This window comes from Cuculus canorus, chromosome 13 (genome assembly GCF_017976375.1).
Source record: "Cuculus canorus isolate bCucCan1 chromosome 13, bCucCan1.pri, whole genome shotgun sequence".
NCBI classification, from domain to species: Eukaryota; Metazoa; Chordata; class Aves; order Cuculiformes; family Cuculidae; genus Cuculus; species Cuculus canorus.
Window position 1 is genome coordinate 18,330,728 of NC_071413.1, and position 17,629 is coordinate 18,348,356.

At 38.6% G+C, this 17,629-nt stretch overlaps 1 protein-coding gene across 3 annotated transcripts in view; it reads right to left on the reverse strand.

The window, feature by feature from the left end:
* Positions 1-582: 582 nt before the first annotated feature.
* Positions 583-17,629, reverse strand: part of CDH8 (cadherin 8) — a 226,884-nt gene continuing 209,837 nt past the window's right edge. For 2 of the 3 annotated variants that reach the window (XM_054078923.1, XM_054078924.1), the window contains exons 12-13: positions 8,096-8,347; positions 4,944-6,987 (exon numbers count right to left, since the gene is read on the reverse strand). In XM_054078923.1, the coding sequence (XP_053934898.1) occupies positions 6,494-6,987; positions 8,096-8,347 (746 nt within the window). In that variant the 3' untranslated portion in view covers positions 4,944-6,493. Of the gene's footprint in view, positions 4,899-4,943; positions 6,988-8,095; positions 8,348-17,629 lie in introns of those variants that run through there. The other variant, XM_054078926.1, reaches the window with a different exon arrangement.

Here is a 17,629-nt window from a genome sequence, read left to right on the forward strand (position 1 = left end):
TCACCACTCTGCCATGGAACCTTCCTGGCAGGAAGCTGGGATAACCTCCCGCCACAGGTAACCTACAAAATAACCATGTGCCTGACAGCTGAAACAAGACCCCTGGGTTGTGTGAAGGAGGGGAATAATGAAATAATCTCTTACTTACCTCTAATCAGCTGCCCACTTGCCTGCACCTCATGGCTGAGGCGCTGGACCACGGTGTTCAATTCAGCTCTGCATTCTACTTGTGCAGTCTTTATGAATAGAAAAAAAATATTCTTTCCTTGTCCCTAGGTTTAAATCATGATATGCGTTTTTCATTAAATATAAGAAACGTATTCCTCAAGAGTGTCTAAGGAGACTGAGGTATTTCCTGGTGTGTAGACCTCATACCACCTGCACATGAATACAGGTGTACCAACGTGGTAGAAAATGAGCCCAAAAGTGATCGCATATGTGGCTGAAACATCTTTTATTTTCATATTAAATGTTAAAACTCCCAGCTAGTGAAATCTGGAATGAATGGTGCTGATGCCACCATCGGTGAAAGTTCCATTAACCGAGACAGAGATAATAATAACATCCTCCCCCCCTCCTCCCCTCCCCAAAACATAAGGCCCGTTTTATATTTCAGAAACCCATCTGCAATGAAGAGCGGGGAATTGACTGTATTACTGTTAAAAAAATAATTTGAAGGTAAACAATCCAGGTTGGACTTAGACAACACACAGCCCCAAATAAGATACAAGATGATTCCAGAACCATCTGTCCTTTTAACATTGACGATGCTACCTGCCTTCTGTCTTACTGGCTGTTTATTCCCAACTTCACAAATCAGACCTTTTCACATCAGTAAAGAAACACTCTGTGTGTTCCTAAGCACCATGGAGTGTTCCTGGATGTAGGTATCGACCACAGAAGAGCCAGGCTGTGTTCGCTTGATGAACAGGAATTTGAGATGGCACTGTTGGACTTTAGGCGGTTCGTTGAGAGTGCTCAGCTCTATTTTGTATACATCGAGGAAGATCTTTCCTTGGATATATGTGGCGTGACGGGAACTCTCTAGAGGAACATCTGCAAGGTTTTTATCTTGACAAGGCTTTGAGGAGATGGTACTACTGCCCTCATACCATAAATGCTTTCTCCATTCACGTAATGAAACAGGTAACCTCTACTCATCCCTCCTGTCTGCCTGTCATCATCACACAGACTTCATTCATGCAGGCATCTGAAATAGTGGGAAGAGAAGAAAGGGAATTTTGTAAATTATTACATATCCCCTCTGAAGAGAAGGGTGAAATTTTCATTTTGTTCATTTCCCTGGTTTAATTTTTGCAGCGTGGGAGGGGGTAGGAGGAGGAAAAAGAAGGAATAGTTGTGTTGCAATGTTAATGAGCACATTTACAAGGCTCTGCCAGAAACTCTGAGCTTCAGCTTGCTTTCATTAGCGGTTTCGGAAGATGTCTTAGTTGCAGTTGCACAAAAAGCATTGTCAGAGTTTTTATATTTTCTCGTTTAGAATACTATGACATTATTTGGAGAGGGACTGGTGCAGCGCATAAGCCAGTATCAGTATTGTATTATACAGCAGCTAGACTAATTTTGCAGTGTGATTACAGAACCCATCACAGTGAATTACACAGCAAGTTAAATTGGTTTCCACCTTCTGCAAAGCCAGGATATTATCCAGCACAAATAGTGTACAAATGCAGAAATAATGCAAGCCCAACTCATGTGAACCATGGATTACAGAAACCTTCCACTGCTCTCTCCGTCAATACTCTCTTTGCTGCTGCTGACACCTGCGGCACTCTGAAAGTTAACTCTAATAATGGTCAATACTCCAATTTCCCCCCCCCCCCACTCCATGTACTAAGCTTTAATTTACTAGGACATCCTGCCACTGCTAAGAACTTTCCAAATCTGACAAATAATTGCTTTAAGTAACCTCCTTTCACTTCTCTTCAGCAGAAATTCCTGTGAATGTGTGCGGCTACTGAATATTTTTTTCTATTGACTAAAAACCACCGTCATTTGCTTTAGATTTTTCTGTGTAATTTAAAACACAGAAACAGTCCTTTGGTATAAATAACCCAGACTGCTCACTAGAAGTCTTCTTATGATAGGTTTTTGTATTGTTTCTAGTCATGCTTTTCATGTTTTCTATGCAGCACTTGAACTCGTTCAGGTAACAATACAGTCCTCTGGCTATATGGGAAAAGTGAGCCACTTGCACACAGTTGTTTGTTGGGTCTTTTGTTGTTTGGTTTTGCTTTGGCTTTTTGAAACACAAATAAGACGAGAAGAGAGAAGAGACCTTGCTGAACTTAAGAATGCCGGCCTACCTGCTTGTTTCCACTCACTGAACGTAGCAGCTGAAAAAGAGTTCTGTACTCTTAATGACCATATTCCCCAACACCATGTTCACAGCATTATAGCTGGATGGTGAACTGGTGGAGAGAGGGGCGGGGAAAAGGAGAGAAACGGTAAAATAGCTCAATGGAGGCTGAAATTATATCCCAAGAAAATCAGATACAGAAACAGACTACCTGTCAAGGCTTCCTACAGCTCGACAGACCTTGGAGAAGCTTTCTAAGCCCCTTTATTCATTTCTAGAACTCAATGACCATGCACACGACTAAAAAAAAATCACCACACATATACATATGTACCTGCAACCGCAGGGATACAGTACAGCTGACATATTTTTCTCTGTGTATTAAAATCAGCATATCCACCTCTAGCAGAGCTGTACAAATACAGTTATTTCAAACACACAGTTCTGCAGACATCCTGTCTGTTCTCCAGATTGAGAATTGTTAGTGCTGCGCTGCGACATAGTTGATGGTATTTGGAGTTGCCATAGTGTTAAATGTTTCTCCCGTGATCAGCAACTGCTGATTTAAATGAAAATCTTCAGCCATTTTCTCTGCTGTGTATTTCACAGTCATTTTGAATTCATCATAGACAAAAAGGTAAAAATGATACCGGGTGAAAAATGCATTGTTTCTAAATGAGCTTTCCATGATCTCAAGGTCGCAGCAGCACACAAATAGCACATGCGTTCGGTTACTGTAAAAGGCAGAACACGCTGAAGACCTTTAGTCATTAGAGTTATAATTAGCAAACATGTACACACATTCATTTCACAGTACTTGCGTATTGAAACTACGAAGCTGAATTTTGGGTCTGGACAATGCCCAGGCCAAAAATTTAGAATTCAAGCTTTTTATGTGTAGGATGACTTACTTTAGCAGTTCTGACAAATGAGTATGAGACACAGCGAGGTGAAGGCAAGCCAGAATCGATGGGACTCTAGAGGGCTTGGCACTTGTAAGGGTTTGAGAATTTAATTCTCAAATTTATCAGTATTAATAATTCTAATTTAATGCATTTTCCTTGTCACTTACAATGAGTCAATTGCTAATTAAATGTTGTTGAAAAAGATGAATTACCGTTTTACATGCTTAAAAAGAATGTTGATAATATGTCTAAATCTAGATGTGAAATGTCGAATGATATGATTCTAATCCCCCTAAATACCATCATTATCCAAAACAATTTTATACCGAATTAATTTCATTGTCAAAATAAGAAACAAATATTGTAAAACTGCATGATCAACAATTAACCCTTTACCATGTATTGGTATAAATTGTATATTCAAATCACATGGAATTTGCAGAATGAATAATTTCTTTCTGGTGGGGTTGTGCAGACTTTGAGAAATAGCTACTGACCAATCACAACTTCATTAATTTTTCTCCCCTTTGCGTTGTAAATATTCATGTTTAAAACCTGTATAAACACACAATTTACAGCTACGCCTACCAGTGGTAGCTACCAGCTCTTTTTAACTGACAATGATGAGATTTCTGTCATGCTTTGCCTCTCCTACAGTCCCAGTGATGGGATTTTTTTTCCTTGAAATCTTATTACTGTCTTGGTCTCAGATGGAACTTTCAATCAAAAAGGCAATCAGAAGGTTATCCATTTGTGAGTTTTCCTACAAAAGAGCTTTGCAAAACTCTACAGTATATGCTATAATTCACAGTCAGAGCTGCTTGCCCTAAACGCTTATGTGCCTATAGACAATAATATGATCCATATCTCGCAGCACCTTCCTTTGCTCCCAGGAATGGGATGTAGACTAGAAATTGCCTCAGTTTAAGTTTCAAATCGGACTTTTCCACTTACACTACTATAAGATTCAGCATGGCAATTCAGAATCCTGGCACTTGGTTTCAGTGACTAGTGAGAACCTGTTTGGCCATTATTACACTGTTATATAAATAAGTTTTATTTCATTGAAATCTTGATGACTACTTCTTTTCTATCTTTAGATGACTTCACTCTTTATTTTATAGTATTAAGAAAATTGCTAGATAAAGTTATTCAGAGGCATTTCTTTTTCGATGCTGGGCAATTTAAATGAATTGGATATTTCATTAATTTAAATAAAATCTTCATAATACATATAGAAGCGGTGTTAGCATATTAGTTGTCTGGAAATCGCAGTCATTAAACGCAGCCAGGCCACTGCTAAAGCGAAGTAAATGTTTCCACTTTGAAATACAGGCAAAACTGGGGGTGATGTACGAAGACGTCTTTGTTCACAGAACCAACTTTAACGAGGAGCTTAAAGAGGGAGGATTGTTTTTACTAGCAATACTTTAACTAAAAAAAAGGGTAAGGTTATTTTTCAGCATGGTGTGGTGAAATAGACACACGTAACTCCTGCGGTCAGAGGCTGCTGCAGAGCTAATTCTGCAAACGCTGTCAAAAATTGTGCAAACATTATCCCTTTTTTATTTTGACTGCGTTCAACTAACAAATAAATGCTTTTGAAGGACTACGTTCCTCAACAAACGATGAAGTCGTTCAGGAAGATCTCTTTCTGCAGTGAACAGGTAAAACTGAAAGAAAAGCAATAACAAGAAAAGTATTTATAAAAATATATTTCACAAAGTAGGAAACAATACAGGAGTTTCTCTGAATACAATACATGGAGTAAATAAACAAACAATAATATAGCTTCAAAACAAAGTAGAAAATTAAAATGATTTGCATGTAATACGTAGTCTTATTATACAATTGCTACTTCTAAATGGCAAGTTTGCATTACAAATTGAGTATGCTTGCAGCTTCTAGTGTTGTTCTTTCTCTGTGTGCAAGAGCCCTGGTGCATCACTATGAATATTATAGAAAAGAAATGCTAATAACATAAGCAGTAAAATTATGTACACACTGGTTCCTGCTCTAATACAGTGGAGAACTATAAGCATGTTTTTTTACTGTACTGTGGTATGTGTGGATTTCTAAAAGTCTATAGTTTAAATATTCACATGAACCAGTTTACTTCCAGCTGTTTGTGCTTGCATTAAAAACACCAGGTACTAGATTTATGAAGAAGATATAAAACTGTCAAAAGTTTTCTCTGGGAAAGTTTTATTCCTGCCAGCATTCTCTTAAAATCCAGCTACTGCAAATGGATAGGCTACTGCTTTAACCTGCAATAGTTCGTCATTATTCTTCTCAAAATGTACAAGTAATAAACATTCATTATATATAGAAAAAAAAAGTAACGGATATAATTTAGCTTTCTTTGTAATCTTACTCTATAGATTATCAGTCTTAATAAATAAAAGCAGTAATGGACATCAACAAAATATTTATTTCAAAGATTAAACAAATAAATTCGATCTTTAGCAATAAAATCAGCAATTCTTTCATATGTGTAGGTCCATGCCCTTTCACAGTTTTTTCTTTCAGAAGACGAAGCACAGGATTGATCCTTCTTCTAGAAAAAAAGATCCTTTTGTCAAGCAAGGGTCTGCAGCCCTGCCTCTGAATCTTTGCACATTGGTAGAATTTATTACCCATCACTGGAATGGATTAAGAACATGTGAATATTTTAAGGCTTGACACAATATTTAAAGACGATATTCAGTCTGTGGTTACGTGGCCAACAATTACTGTATGTACAATGTATGGTCACTGCACAGTAGAAGCCAGTAGGAATTTACAATGCTATTCCTATTCAGCATTGCTAAGAAGACCAAGATATTGCTTTTAACATTTCTGTGGCGGGATCTTTGTTGGCAATGCAGAAACAAACCGTTAGCTTTACACGTACTGGCAGGAGCTACTGTTCAACAGCAAAATCCCTGCAAGTCCATTTTCTAAAAAAGCACCAATTTCTTTTTGTTCTTTTCAATTCACTGAAGATAATCAAAGACCCAAATCTCCATCTTCAGAGTGGTCAAGTGAATATCAAATATCCAAAGACTTCTAGACACTCCACATACTTTACTTCACACTCCACAAGACTTAACCTCCTAACATATACTTTTTTTTTTTTGGTTCAACATTACAATGTAGTTGATTTTATAGATGACTGGCGCTAAACTTGCCTCTAAAACAAAAAGCCACATTAGTTTTAACTAACAGCAGTGGCCCTAGAATATTACATGATCATTAAGTCAACAGTGAAGAAGTTTGTAATCCACTGTCAAGTTTCTTTGTCACTTTCTCCAACTGAGTAAAGTTCTCCAAGTCTTTTAAAGCGAGGACCCCATTCACTGAGGTAGTCAAAATTCTGATCTGAGTCTGATGTAGAGGACTCCAATGAGCTAAGGGAACCAGCTGCTGACCCTCTTCCTTCATAGCCATAAATCTGGATAGAGTCATATGGTGGAGCCGTGGGATCATTATCGGCTTCATGAAGCCTTACATTAATAAATTCATCAACATCAACACCATTAGGAACAGGTGCAAGACCTTGCCTGGGCATAAATTGAAGATCAGGCTTAATATCCTTGCGAGGCAAAAATCCGTTAATTCCATCTGGGTTTTGCAAAGTCGCAATGTCAAAAGCTTCTGTATCTTCTTCTCCACCTCCTTCATCATCATAGCGAATAATATTTTCCCTCACATCTTCATCATCTTTAATGATTAGCGGCTCATTCTTATGTCTTCTTAGTGTTACAAACAGCACCACAATGACTGCAAAGAAAGCATCACAGGCTGATTAGGTTGTTTCCAGTCAAAGCATTACATGTTAAGCACAAGTGTGGAAGGTGATAGGTTGCTTTTTGTGAATATAAGAGTAATAAGGGTACTGAAAAGCTAACACACCTGTAACTTCCACACCATTCAAGTGATGAAAATTTGGTCAGAAGCTCTGGTTAGTCTTGTATTATCAGCTCACATCTACGCCTGAAGCTCGGTTTATATAAACAATATTGTTTTGCATACTTTCATTGCCTCAAATTAAGACAACCTTTGCCTTTGGAAAAGTTACAAACCTAGTGCAGCCAAGGTATCACCATTCACTGAATACTAGTCTATAATGATCTATATCATGGCTGGAGTTTTCCAAAATCAGAGGCTTTTTTGTTCTGTAAACATAGCCTTGATGACAACAGGAAATTGGTATATTTTTTTTCTTTACGTGTTTCGAACGACTCACATATAGTCAAATAGAGAGTGAGACAGTAAGGGAAAAAGAAAGAGCTTAGACAAATCAGCTTCAGAATCATGGACAGATGAGGAAAAAGCACTAAATTGGCTACACTTGTTTTTGTGGCTTAATGCTGAGATCACAGTTACTGGTGTAAATCTCAGTTACAAAGTGAAGCTTCAAGGCACAGAAATAGGCCTCTTCCTTCACTGTTCTCTCCCTCACTTGCTTGATGTCGTATACAAACTTTGTATACTTTATTAAAATATACAGTGCTTTTTATCTTGTGAAGCTGCATTTTCTCATGTGCCCTTACAATCCAGAATAAACTCATACAAGTCTTAGAAGATACAGCAAACACGTTTTCCATCCTGTGCAGTATATGCTGTGTTCACCTTGCTGCTTAACATACCCAACTGGATTTTTGTGTTCACATCCCATACCTGTTTATTATGGACCACGTGGGCAGGACCACTTCAGATTGAGACTGCTTTACATGCTTTTGTTCAGTCGGGATGCAGTTCTGACAGGTCTCCTGGTACTGCTGCACATTACATTCTATTAGGTTCTTCTAGGTGACTTCTATTCATACATACAACCACCCAGGAATCAGAAAAATTTGGAACACCAGGCTATGAAACGGATACATACCTAGCAGCAAAATGATGCACGCTAATATCGCAATGAGGGCTCCCATACTGAGTCCGATAGGAAGAACGTAGGCTTCAACGTTACAAGACTGGACGATGCCTTCACTGCTGCAACCACAGACTCGAATAGTGAGGGTGCTGGTGCTGCTCATGGGAGGATTCCCACTATCACTGATCACGATTGGCAGTAGATATACTTCTTGTTTCTGCCGGCTGAATCCACTATGTTTTGCCAATATGCTGAGAGTATTATCTGAAAAGGGGAAAAACAGAATAACTGCTAAACTCACAGCTTTTTCTTAATGCATTCAGAAAACTTCTACACAAACACATATGCACTTTATTGTACTCATCACACCAGCAGCATGTGACAAACAGATCTTCCCTTTTTTGTCTGATTGTCCACACCCCGAATGAGTAAGTGCAACAGATACATTTTCTTGTGTCACATGGTACAATTGTAATGGCAACCCCTCATTTTCTTCTCTGCATAAATCCTTACAGATGTCTGCTTGTCATAATTCATAGCTGTTTTTCAAGTCACACAGTCATAAAAAGTCAACCAGTTCAACAAAGAGAGAAATGAAATGTTAAAATAACTCAAACTTAATAAAGCATATTCATCGATAAAAACAAACGTTCCGTGTGTTATGAGTGCAAATTGTATAATATTTTGCCCTGGTAAGAAAGGTTCTTTTATACTAATGAGCAATACGAAGACAAACAAAAGAAAAGCTGAATGTACTAAAAGCTGTAGGACTAATTTTCAGCAATCTAAACATTTATCAGGCTACAATGAGGAAAACGGAAAAAGCAAACCAAACCATGATGTGCCTTCTTTGAAGGCAGACAGAGGAAATGAGCCTAGGACATTCTCACCTCTGCACACACATGCAATATTAATTTTACAAACATATAAAGGCATCTGCCTATAGGGCATCCTACCCAGACATAAAGTTACACAGTTAAACCTCTCGTGGTCACTCAGTTCTCAGTTCACCATCAAAATGATTACAAGTTGATTTTACTTAGGGTAATCATATCGATTCTATTGTCCATAGTTGTAAGAATTATAGATTCTAGCCATTTAACAACACACTGCTATCAAATATCAATGATCCTGTACGTGCCAGAATGCCCAGGTACAAACCATGATTAGCGAGCATGTCAAATATGCAAACCGCTTTCATTCATTTGCAGACTTCAATATTCACTTTAGCTTGTAACTGCTTTATTTCGTGGAATAAATAAAAATTAATTCAGTATTATGAGCTACATACTAACAGAGTACACATCGACTTGTACTGGTTTGGGTTTTATGTTCTTTCATCACAAATAACACCATATGTTAACAGAAAGGTTCCGACGCACACAGAATAGGAATGTGCGTTACTGAGGAATCCAATGCTGATTTAAAAATAAAGCTGCACATCATATTCAAGAGAAGGCGACTGTAGCTCCTTTCATTAACCTCTCTTCCCCTGTGCTACCAAAGTTAATATTCCTGAAGTACCATGAACAAATTAAGCTTCCTGATACTTTATTCTATAAAATGGGCACATGCAATCACTAAATGCCATTTCATGGAAGAAAAGAAATCACCGAGAATTCTGTAGTACGCGTAAGGAAAAGGTGACTTGGAAGATGGGCAGTGTTCATAGGACAAATAGAACAAGGACCTGATTCTTGAGTTTAAACCAAAACCGGTACCTGAAGCGCGTGACAACACGGGTATGCACATTAATAAAGAGATAGTAAGAAAGCTTTGCATCTACTTTGATCTTGTACTCACTCGAGGTGAACCTTAACTTGAGGTACTCACTAGAAAACATGAAATGGTTTAGAAATCTTTAATTTGTACTGTGTTGACCAGAAACTTTTCTGGCAGTCCATGGTGTCTGTGCAGTGTGTATCACTGTCCCACCATAAATGACCCCTGTTCACTTGAGATAGCTGACAGTTCATGAAGTTCAAAAGCCAGAGGAAAATGCAGAGAAGGAAGAAGGGGAAAATATTCACAATGTAATTACTGTAAAGGCATTTTTTCACATCCAAATAAATAAGTTCAGAATGCAGTATTTTATTCTTGAAGTCCTCCTTCATAAGGAGGCAGATTAATAAGGAAGAAAGGTAGTTAAGGAGCATAATGATAACAGAAAAAAACATTACTAAACCTTATCATGTCTTGAAAGCTACATCAAGATACCCATCAGCAGATAACTCCTATAGTTAATTCATTACTGCCATAAAATAAAAGATTAAGAAAGATTATTTGATATTTAAGCACGTGGAGTAATTGTTTCTACCAAATGAACAAAGAAGGCTTGTGCTCCCATTCAGAGACTAAGAAACTGAACTTCAATTAGGCTCCTCCTGAAGTTCAGGGCTGTTGATCTTGCAGTCTTATTGTACCCATTTCATGGTGGAATCATCTACCAATCTCATTCACGCAGCCTAAAGAATACTTAATATAATTTATATTGCAGAGTATGCAAGCATCTCAGCATTTTTCATAGCATTTAGAGTATGAAGCACATGAAGATCAACCTAAAAATTAACTACTTTACAAAGCAGCATAACTATAGTAAATAAACATAAATATGCCTTTGCAGAACAAAAAGGATTCCTAATGGTTTTTCTTTCTGGAAATCCTGATATTTTTACCTATTCAAGTCGGAAACAGTCACATCAAAACTGATGGCACCCTGGAGCTAAACAAATACTCCAGTCCTTCCTTGTGCCCTTTTTAAAATTAAAGGAAGCATATGTGTTTACTGAAGATAAATTTCAGGTATAATCTCTTAAGAATTCTGACAACTCAAATAGGACCAAACTCCTTCAGGATACCCAGCGGTACATGTGCCACATTGACGCAGCACACTGATGCAGCGGAAGAGTCAAGTGTGTTTTAAGTCAACAATTAGCACACATTTAGAATTAAAGAAACACTGCACTCCTTCCCCTTGGTTGAATGTGTCAGAGATTTAAACGTGTGCAAGTTAAGCCACTTTCAGTACTGTACTTGCTCTTTAGCTGAACTGCAAGGAACAAAGGGAAATGTTATGCTAGTAAAATAATACTGAATATTAGTGTGTACAGCTTTACCAAAGTAGAAGTGACTACCACACCTACTGTAATGTGTGAAAGGCACCTTTTTTTTAATCTGATAGCATTCTTGTCAAATATTGAAAAATAAATTTATCTATTTGACTTTCTCCTGCAAAATTAAAAAATCTCAGCATGAGCTGCATCCTTAATTCTTTTTCTCTAACCTCACAAAGGAGAAAAAATTATGTGGGGCTCAATTTCTAGCTCTGTCTTTGAGACAAATCCCACTCAGAAATGTCACATCTGTAGTCACTTATTCAGAACTCTGGAAACAAGAGTTATATTACACAGTGAATTCTTGTGCTCTAGAAATTGGTACCGGTACAGCCTGTTCCTTCCTATAAGTCTGGTAGAGTCCTGATCTGTCCAATATAGGATGGATACGCTGACCCCCAGCATCCCTGCCCTTTACAGATATGCAAAAGAGGTAAGGCATCTGCTTTAGGAAGAGATGAGACACAGAAGCTGCTCTTGCTGGTGGCAGCTTCAGATCCCTCCCATCTCTCTGACACATTCACTGTTACTCTGCCTGGTTCAGAAAATTCTAATAAGCCAGAATCAGAGACTAAGACAAAATAAAAATGGATGAGTGCTATAAAAAGACAAATAGAAGAGGGCAGAAAAGGGAGAGGAAGGAAGAGGGATGGTGAAAGTAAATTGTCCATTTCTACCAATCACTGAAGCTATGCTGAGCATAAGAAACTAGTTGGTGCCAGGAGGGGTTATCAGTTCAAGCTCAAAAGAAATGATATAATGTAAAAGATATGTAAAATATTTGGGACATTTACCTGAAGTATTTAAGTGTAAAAGAGGTAACGGCTGAACAGTTAGCACTACTTAAGAAGAGATGCAAGACAAAGAGAGAAGAGAATAACCTTTCCTTGTTTACAGATGTGATTTTTTTGTGTTAAAAACTGCTGTATTAGATAAAAGTTGGAATTTGTTGTGCCTGGAAAGAAACTGGCAGTCAGAAGCAGTCAATAGGAAAAGCAAAATGAAATGACTGAATTGTTTTGCCAATGGACGGCAAGTACTCACTTTTGCCTTGGGAATTTTGTTTAGCAACAAATTCCATCCTCTCCCTTGCAAAGGCCTAAAACATACCTTGGTGTTGCTGGAGATGTGACTCGAGTGAAGAACAATGACTCTCTAACTGACGTTTTAGCTGGTTGCTACAACTTGAAAATAAATCCTAGCAGCTGATTAGCAATAAACTCAATTTATCCGATTTGCTTTCTCCTCTCTGTGGACATTCCCCTTACCCGTACCTGACAAAACAGCAGGAATCTCCTCCAGGAACAACCTCCAGCACTGATACATGAATTATCTTGGCAGCAGGTGCTCCACAGGAGAGGGGACAATCACTTCCCACTCATCTTTCCAATTAACCCACTGATCTTTCATTATAGCGCTGTGCAGGTTATTTATTTACTCATTTTACTTTTAGCAAAACAAGGAAAACTACATGCAGAACAAAAGAACCCCTCTCTGTTCATAAAGCGCTGAGGTTACCCGCCACGGGTTGAGAACAGAGGCCTTTAACAGAGGTCTTTACCTCCCAGTACCTGAAGGGGCTACAAGAAAGCTGTGGAGAGACTGTTTACAAAGGCTTGGAGTGATAGGACCAGGGGCAATGGGGATAAACTGGAGAGGGGCAGATTTAGACTGGACATAAGGAGGAATCTCTTCACCATGAGAGTGGTGAGGCCCTGGCCCAGGTTGCCCAGAGCAGTGGTGGCTGCCCCATCCCTGGAGGGGTTCCAGGCCAGGTTGGATGGACCTTGGGCAGCCTGAGCCAGTGGGAGGTGTCCCTGCCCATGGCCGGGGGTTGGAACTGGATGATCCTTAAGGTCCCTTCCAATCCAAACTATTCTATGATTCTATGATGTTTCTATGAATCTGTGATTCTATATTCAGGAGGTCCTTTGACATTCTCAATCAAAATGAGCCTCCCTGAATTCCATACCCTTCTGTGTGGGGAGAGGATTGAAGAAGTTCATTGAAATGCCAGAGTTCTATTAAATGCCATTTCACTGATGATGTACTAACTACATAGGATGGAGTAGGAGCTATACCATCCTGCAGGCTTGAGGAACAGTGCAAGATAAGTGGTCTTAGTAATTGCCTTAACTCATTGTGAATTTTTGCATCAGTGCAAGGTGCAGGAATACATAACTACGATTTATATCTGGATCTCATTTCTACCTGTTTTAATCATAAAACCAAATCAGTCATTTAGATCACTGGATGACTCTCACTTTCTGAAGTTTACAAGCAGCTTTCTGAAACAACCCCGAAAGAGACTGTTATGAGAATATCTCCCTCACAGCTGGAAGAAAGGATGACAATGCAGAGGGTCTTTACAAGATATCCAGTATGATTTGTAGACAAAGGCGGTTTGAAATACCACAACCAAGGACATGCTTACCACAGGGCCAAGTGCTTCTTGCAGATTCCCAACTGTTCTCCAGACTCTTTGATCTCTTTTGAGGTTCTTGGATGAAAGATTTTGAAAAAAAAGTACATGTGATATTTTTAATACAAAGCTCATTTTGAATTTGCTGGACACGAGTGACTTTAATGGCAACATCAATCTAGATGTGAAATTAGCAGGCAGGAGTCAACTTCTTATCTTCCGCTTCGCAGAAGAATGGATGTTGCAACTTTAAGTCAGACAACAAAACGAAAGAACAAATGTAAAAACCAGCAACAGCCAGTTTATATCCAACTGTCATTTTCTCTGCACACATTATTGCGAGTCTTTAATTCTCTCACAGTCTCTAATATTTGGAGATCAGTGGACTTCCCTGCTGGGTAACCTTCCACCTACATAGCTCTTATTTCGTCTTTCTTTTCCCATCTCTTTTGTAATGTTCTCAGAAAGATCAAATCATTAATGTTAAGCTCTTTGTGGCAGAAATTGTTCTCTATGCTGGATATGTTACTTATGTGAAGAAAGAATTTTACTTGGAAACTTTACAGCTGGAAACAACAGAATGACAGAAATAACTGTTTCTTCATGTTTATTAGAGCTATTGGTTTGTATACATTTTTTCAGTCTATTCTCTGTAATACATAGTCCTTTGACAGAAGCAGAAGAGCAGCAAGAGTATCCTTACCGGGATACTCTGCTTTTTTTTTTTGATAATGAAAAGACAAAGGCAGCTCATTCATTTCTTTTCTCAGTTCATAAATGGCATCCATCCTCACAGAAAAACTTGTAGTAACTGAGTAATGAACTTATTATCATCAGGGTTTCAGTGGAAACTATGGAAGTCTAGGTAGAAAAACCAGAATGTATGACATTCACAGAAATGCTAGCAGTCATCTGCAAATGGACTGGAAAAGAACATTCAGAGGAATGCTAAGAGAGCACCTCAGCTCTTTGCATAACTATCACTTCATGCATGTGCCTCCTGCCACACTTACTCTTCGGTACTGGAGACATTGCAAGATTAAACAGAGCCTTTGCAAAAGATCTGTAGTAATACTGGCATTTTTGCTTTTCTTCAACATCCAAATCTAATGACAGAGAAATGGTTGAATATAGGGAAGATTCCAATCCCCATTTTAGAGACTGGGAACTAATAAAAGCTGAGGTCTCTCAAAAAGCCTCTATATACACCCCATGAGCTACAAGCCATACCTTAACCATTCCCATAACTGAAGGGGATGGGACCCTTCACAAAGGCTTGTAGTGACAGCACAAGGGGCAATGGGGATAAACTGGAGAGGGGCAGATTTAGACCAAACATAAGGAGGAATTTCTTCCCCATGAGGGTGGTGAGGCCCTGGCCCAGGTTGCCCAGGGAAGCTGTGGCTGCCCCATCCCTGGAGGCGTTCAAGGCCAAGTTGGATGGGGCTTGGAGCAACCTGATCCAGTGGGAGGTGTCCCTGCCCATGGCAGGGGGTTGGAACGGGATGATCTTTAAGGTCCCTTCTAATCCAAACTATTCTATAATTCTATGAAACTACACTTTTGCATATTTTCTCAATAGTACACACCTTTCTGTGAAAGGATTTACAAATCGCACATATTTAGATTGGTAGCATCACACTGCAGAAACAAAACCAATGAATGCAGCCCAGACTATTCACTATTTATAGTCCCACATGTGATTTCCCTCTGTCAACTCAACTGGTATGAAACCTTTTATTTTTGCAGTTACAGAGGCAGTGGGAAAGAGTACTCATGACCTGCTTTCTGGTCTAGCACAAGAACCAGAACTCAAAGCATTCCCTCATGTTCACTTTGTAAAAGAACATTATTCATAGACAGGACCTGAGTTGAAATAAATGATTTGTATGATTCAGACAATGCTTATGTACAAATTAGAAGCATCAGTTTCTTGCTTTCAAAATAATGCCCTTCAAATGATTTGAGAGGTAGACCCTTGTTTCTATAAGACAGCATAATTTTGCTTCTGCCTTAGGCTGTAACGCTTTTTAAAGGAATACCTGATTACCTGATTAAAAGGGAACAATTTGGGGTTTGCCAGTCAGTAGGTTAAAAAACCCCACAACCTATTTGTTCATTAGTATTAGTGTCACAGTTCTGTTTCATTATTAAAGTTCATATTTTCAACATGGATTTATTTATGCAGACAAAATATTTTTTTTTTTTTAATGAGAACTCATATAGAATCATAGAATCAATGAAGCTGGAAAAGACCTCTAAGATCATCCACTTCAACTGTCAGCCCAACACCACTGTGCCTACTAAACCATGTCCTGAAGTGCTGTGTCTGCGCTTCTTTTGAACACCCCTAGGGATGGAGAATCCACCACTGCCCTGGGCAGCCTGTTCCAATGATTCATCACGCTGTCAGTAAAGAAATTTTTCCCAATATCCAATCTAAACCTCCGCTGGTCCAACTTAGCCCATCTCCTCTCATCCTTTCACTTGTTACTTGGGAGAAGAGAATAACTTCCACCTCACCACAACCTCTTTCAGGTAGTTGTAGAGAGCAATGAGGTCTCCGCTCAGCCTCCTCTTCTCCAGGCTAAAAAATTCCAGTTCCCTCAGCCACTCCTCATAAGATTTGTTCTCCAGACCCTTCCCCAGCTCCATTCCCCTTCTCTGGATGTGTTTCTGCCCCTCAAGGTCTTTCTTGTAGTGAAGGACCCAAAACTGCAAACAGAACTTGAGGCGTGGCCTCACCAGCACCAAGCACAGGGGGATGATCCCTTCCCTACTCCTACTGGCCACACCATGGCTGACCCAATCCAGGATGCCATTGGCCTTCTTGGTCGCTTGGACAACTGCTGGGTCATATTCAGACAGCTGCTGATTAGCACTTCAATATTATACATATGTATATTTTAATATATTATCATATAAGCATACATGTTAATAAATAGATATGTAGAGATAGAGATAGAGATGATACAGATAGAGATGACAGAGATAGAGAGAGAGAGAGAGAGATATGAGATAGATATACACAATGATGTCACGTGTAATATTTTACACATATTGTAGAACTTCCTTGATGACCATTTCAAACAAAATCCTGTTGAGCAGCAGTTGCTCCGCAGGAGAAGAGACAATCACTTTTCACTCATCTCTCCATCTAATCTGTATGGTAAAAGCATGAAAGTTCTATTCCGGTAGAAGGCTTATAAAGTAATCTGAAGATAAAAAGAGGCCATTTTTATAGTATATTTTGGCTGATTTATGACAGCCAAACCATATGGGCACCGAAGCATACATAGGTATTTCAAACTGACCTGTTTTTCATGAAAGGCAAAATTTTGTGATGTCTTCAAAAAACCAGATTGATAACTGCTATCAAATTTGATAGCCGACATCAGGTTCAAAAGAAAAAAGTTTTTTGTGCTATAAAAATTCAGCTGACTGATCAAACTGTCTCCCTTGAACCACGGTGAGTCACATGCCACACTGGCATATCTAATGTCGATTCACAGAAGGTTCCTATGACACATTAGCAAACACCTGAACCAATTTTTATCTGGAGTCCCTTAAAACACCAGTAAGAACACAGGAAAAAAAGGTATTTAATGGGAGAAAATGTACTGCTGAGGAGAAGAATTGGAAAACGTCACATATTTTATATCTTTGATTATTTTTTTCCTTTACCAATTGGCCTAAATAATAACAGCTTATGCAAGAGTTTAATTGCTGAATCAACCAATGAATCAAAAAGCTAAACACATTTCCAGGTCATGTATTCCTTTGCAGAAAGAAAATGTGCTGCTGGGAATTTTGAATCACAAGAAAAGTAATATTTAATCATGTAAAGAATACATCATTCTCCTACGTTAAAATTTCTTGGAAAGGGGAATAATCATATCAATATTATTGTTACACAGACCTTACAGTAAATAAATTCTTTACAGAATAATAACAATACAAAAAAAAACCCCGACGAATTAACAGCAAAGAGATGGAATAAGCATTTCCTCC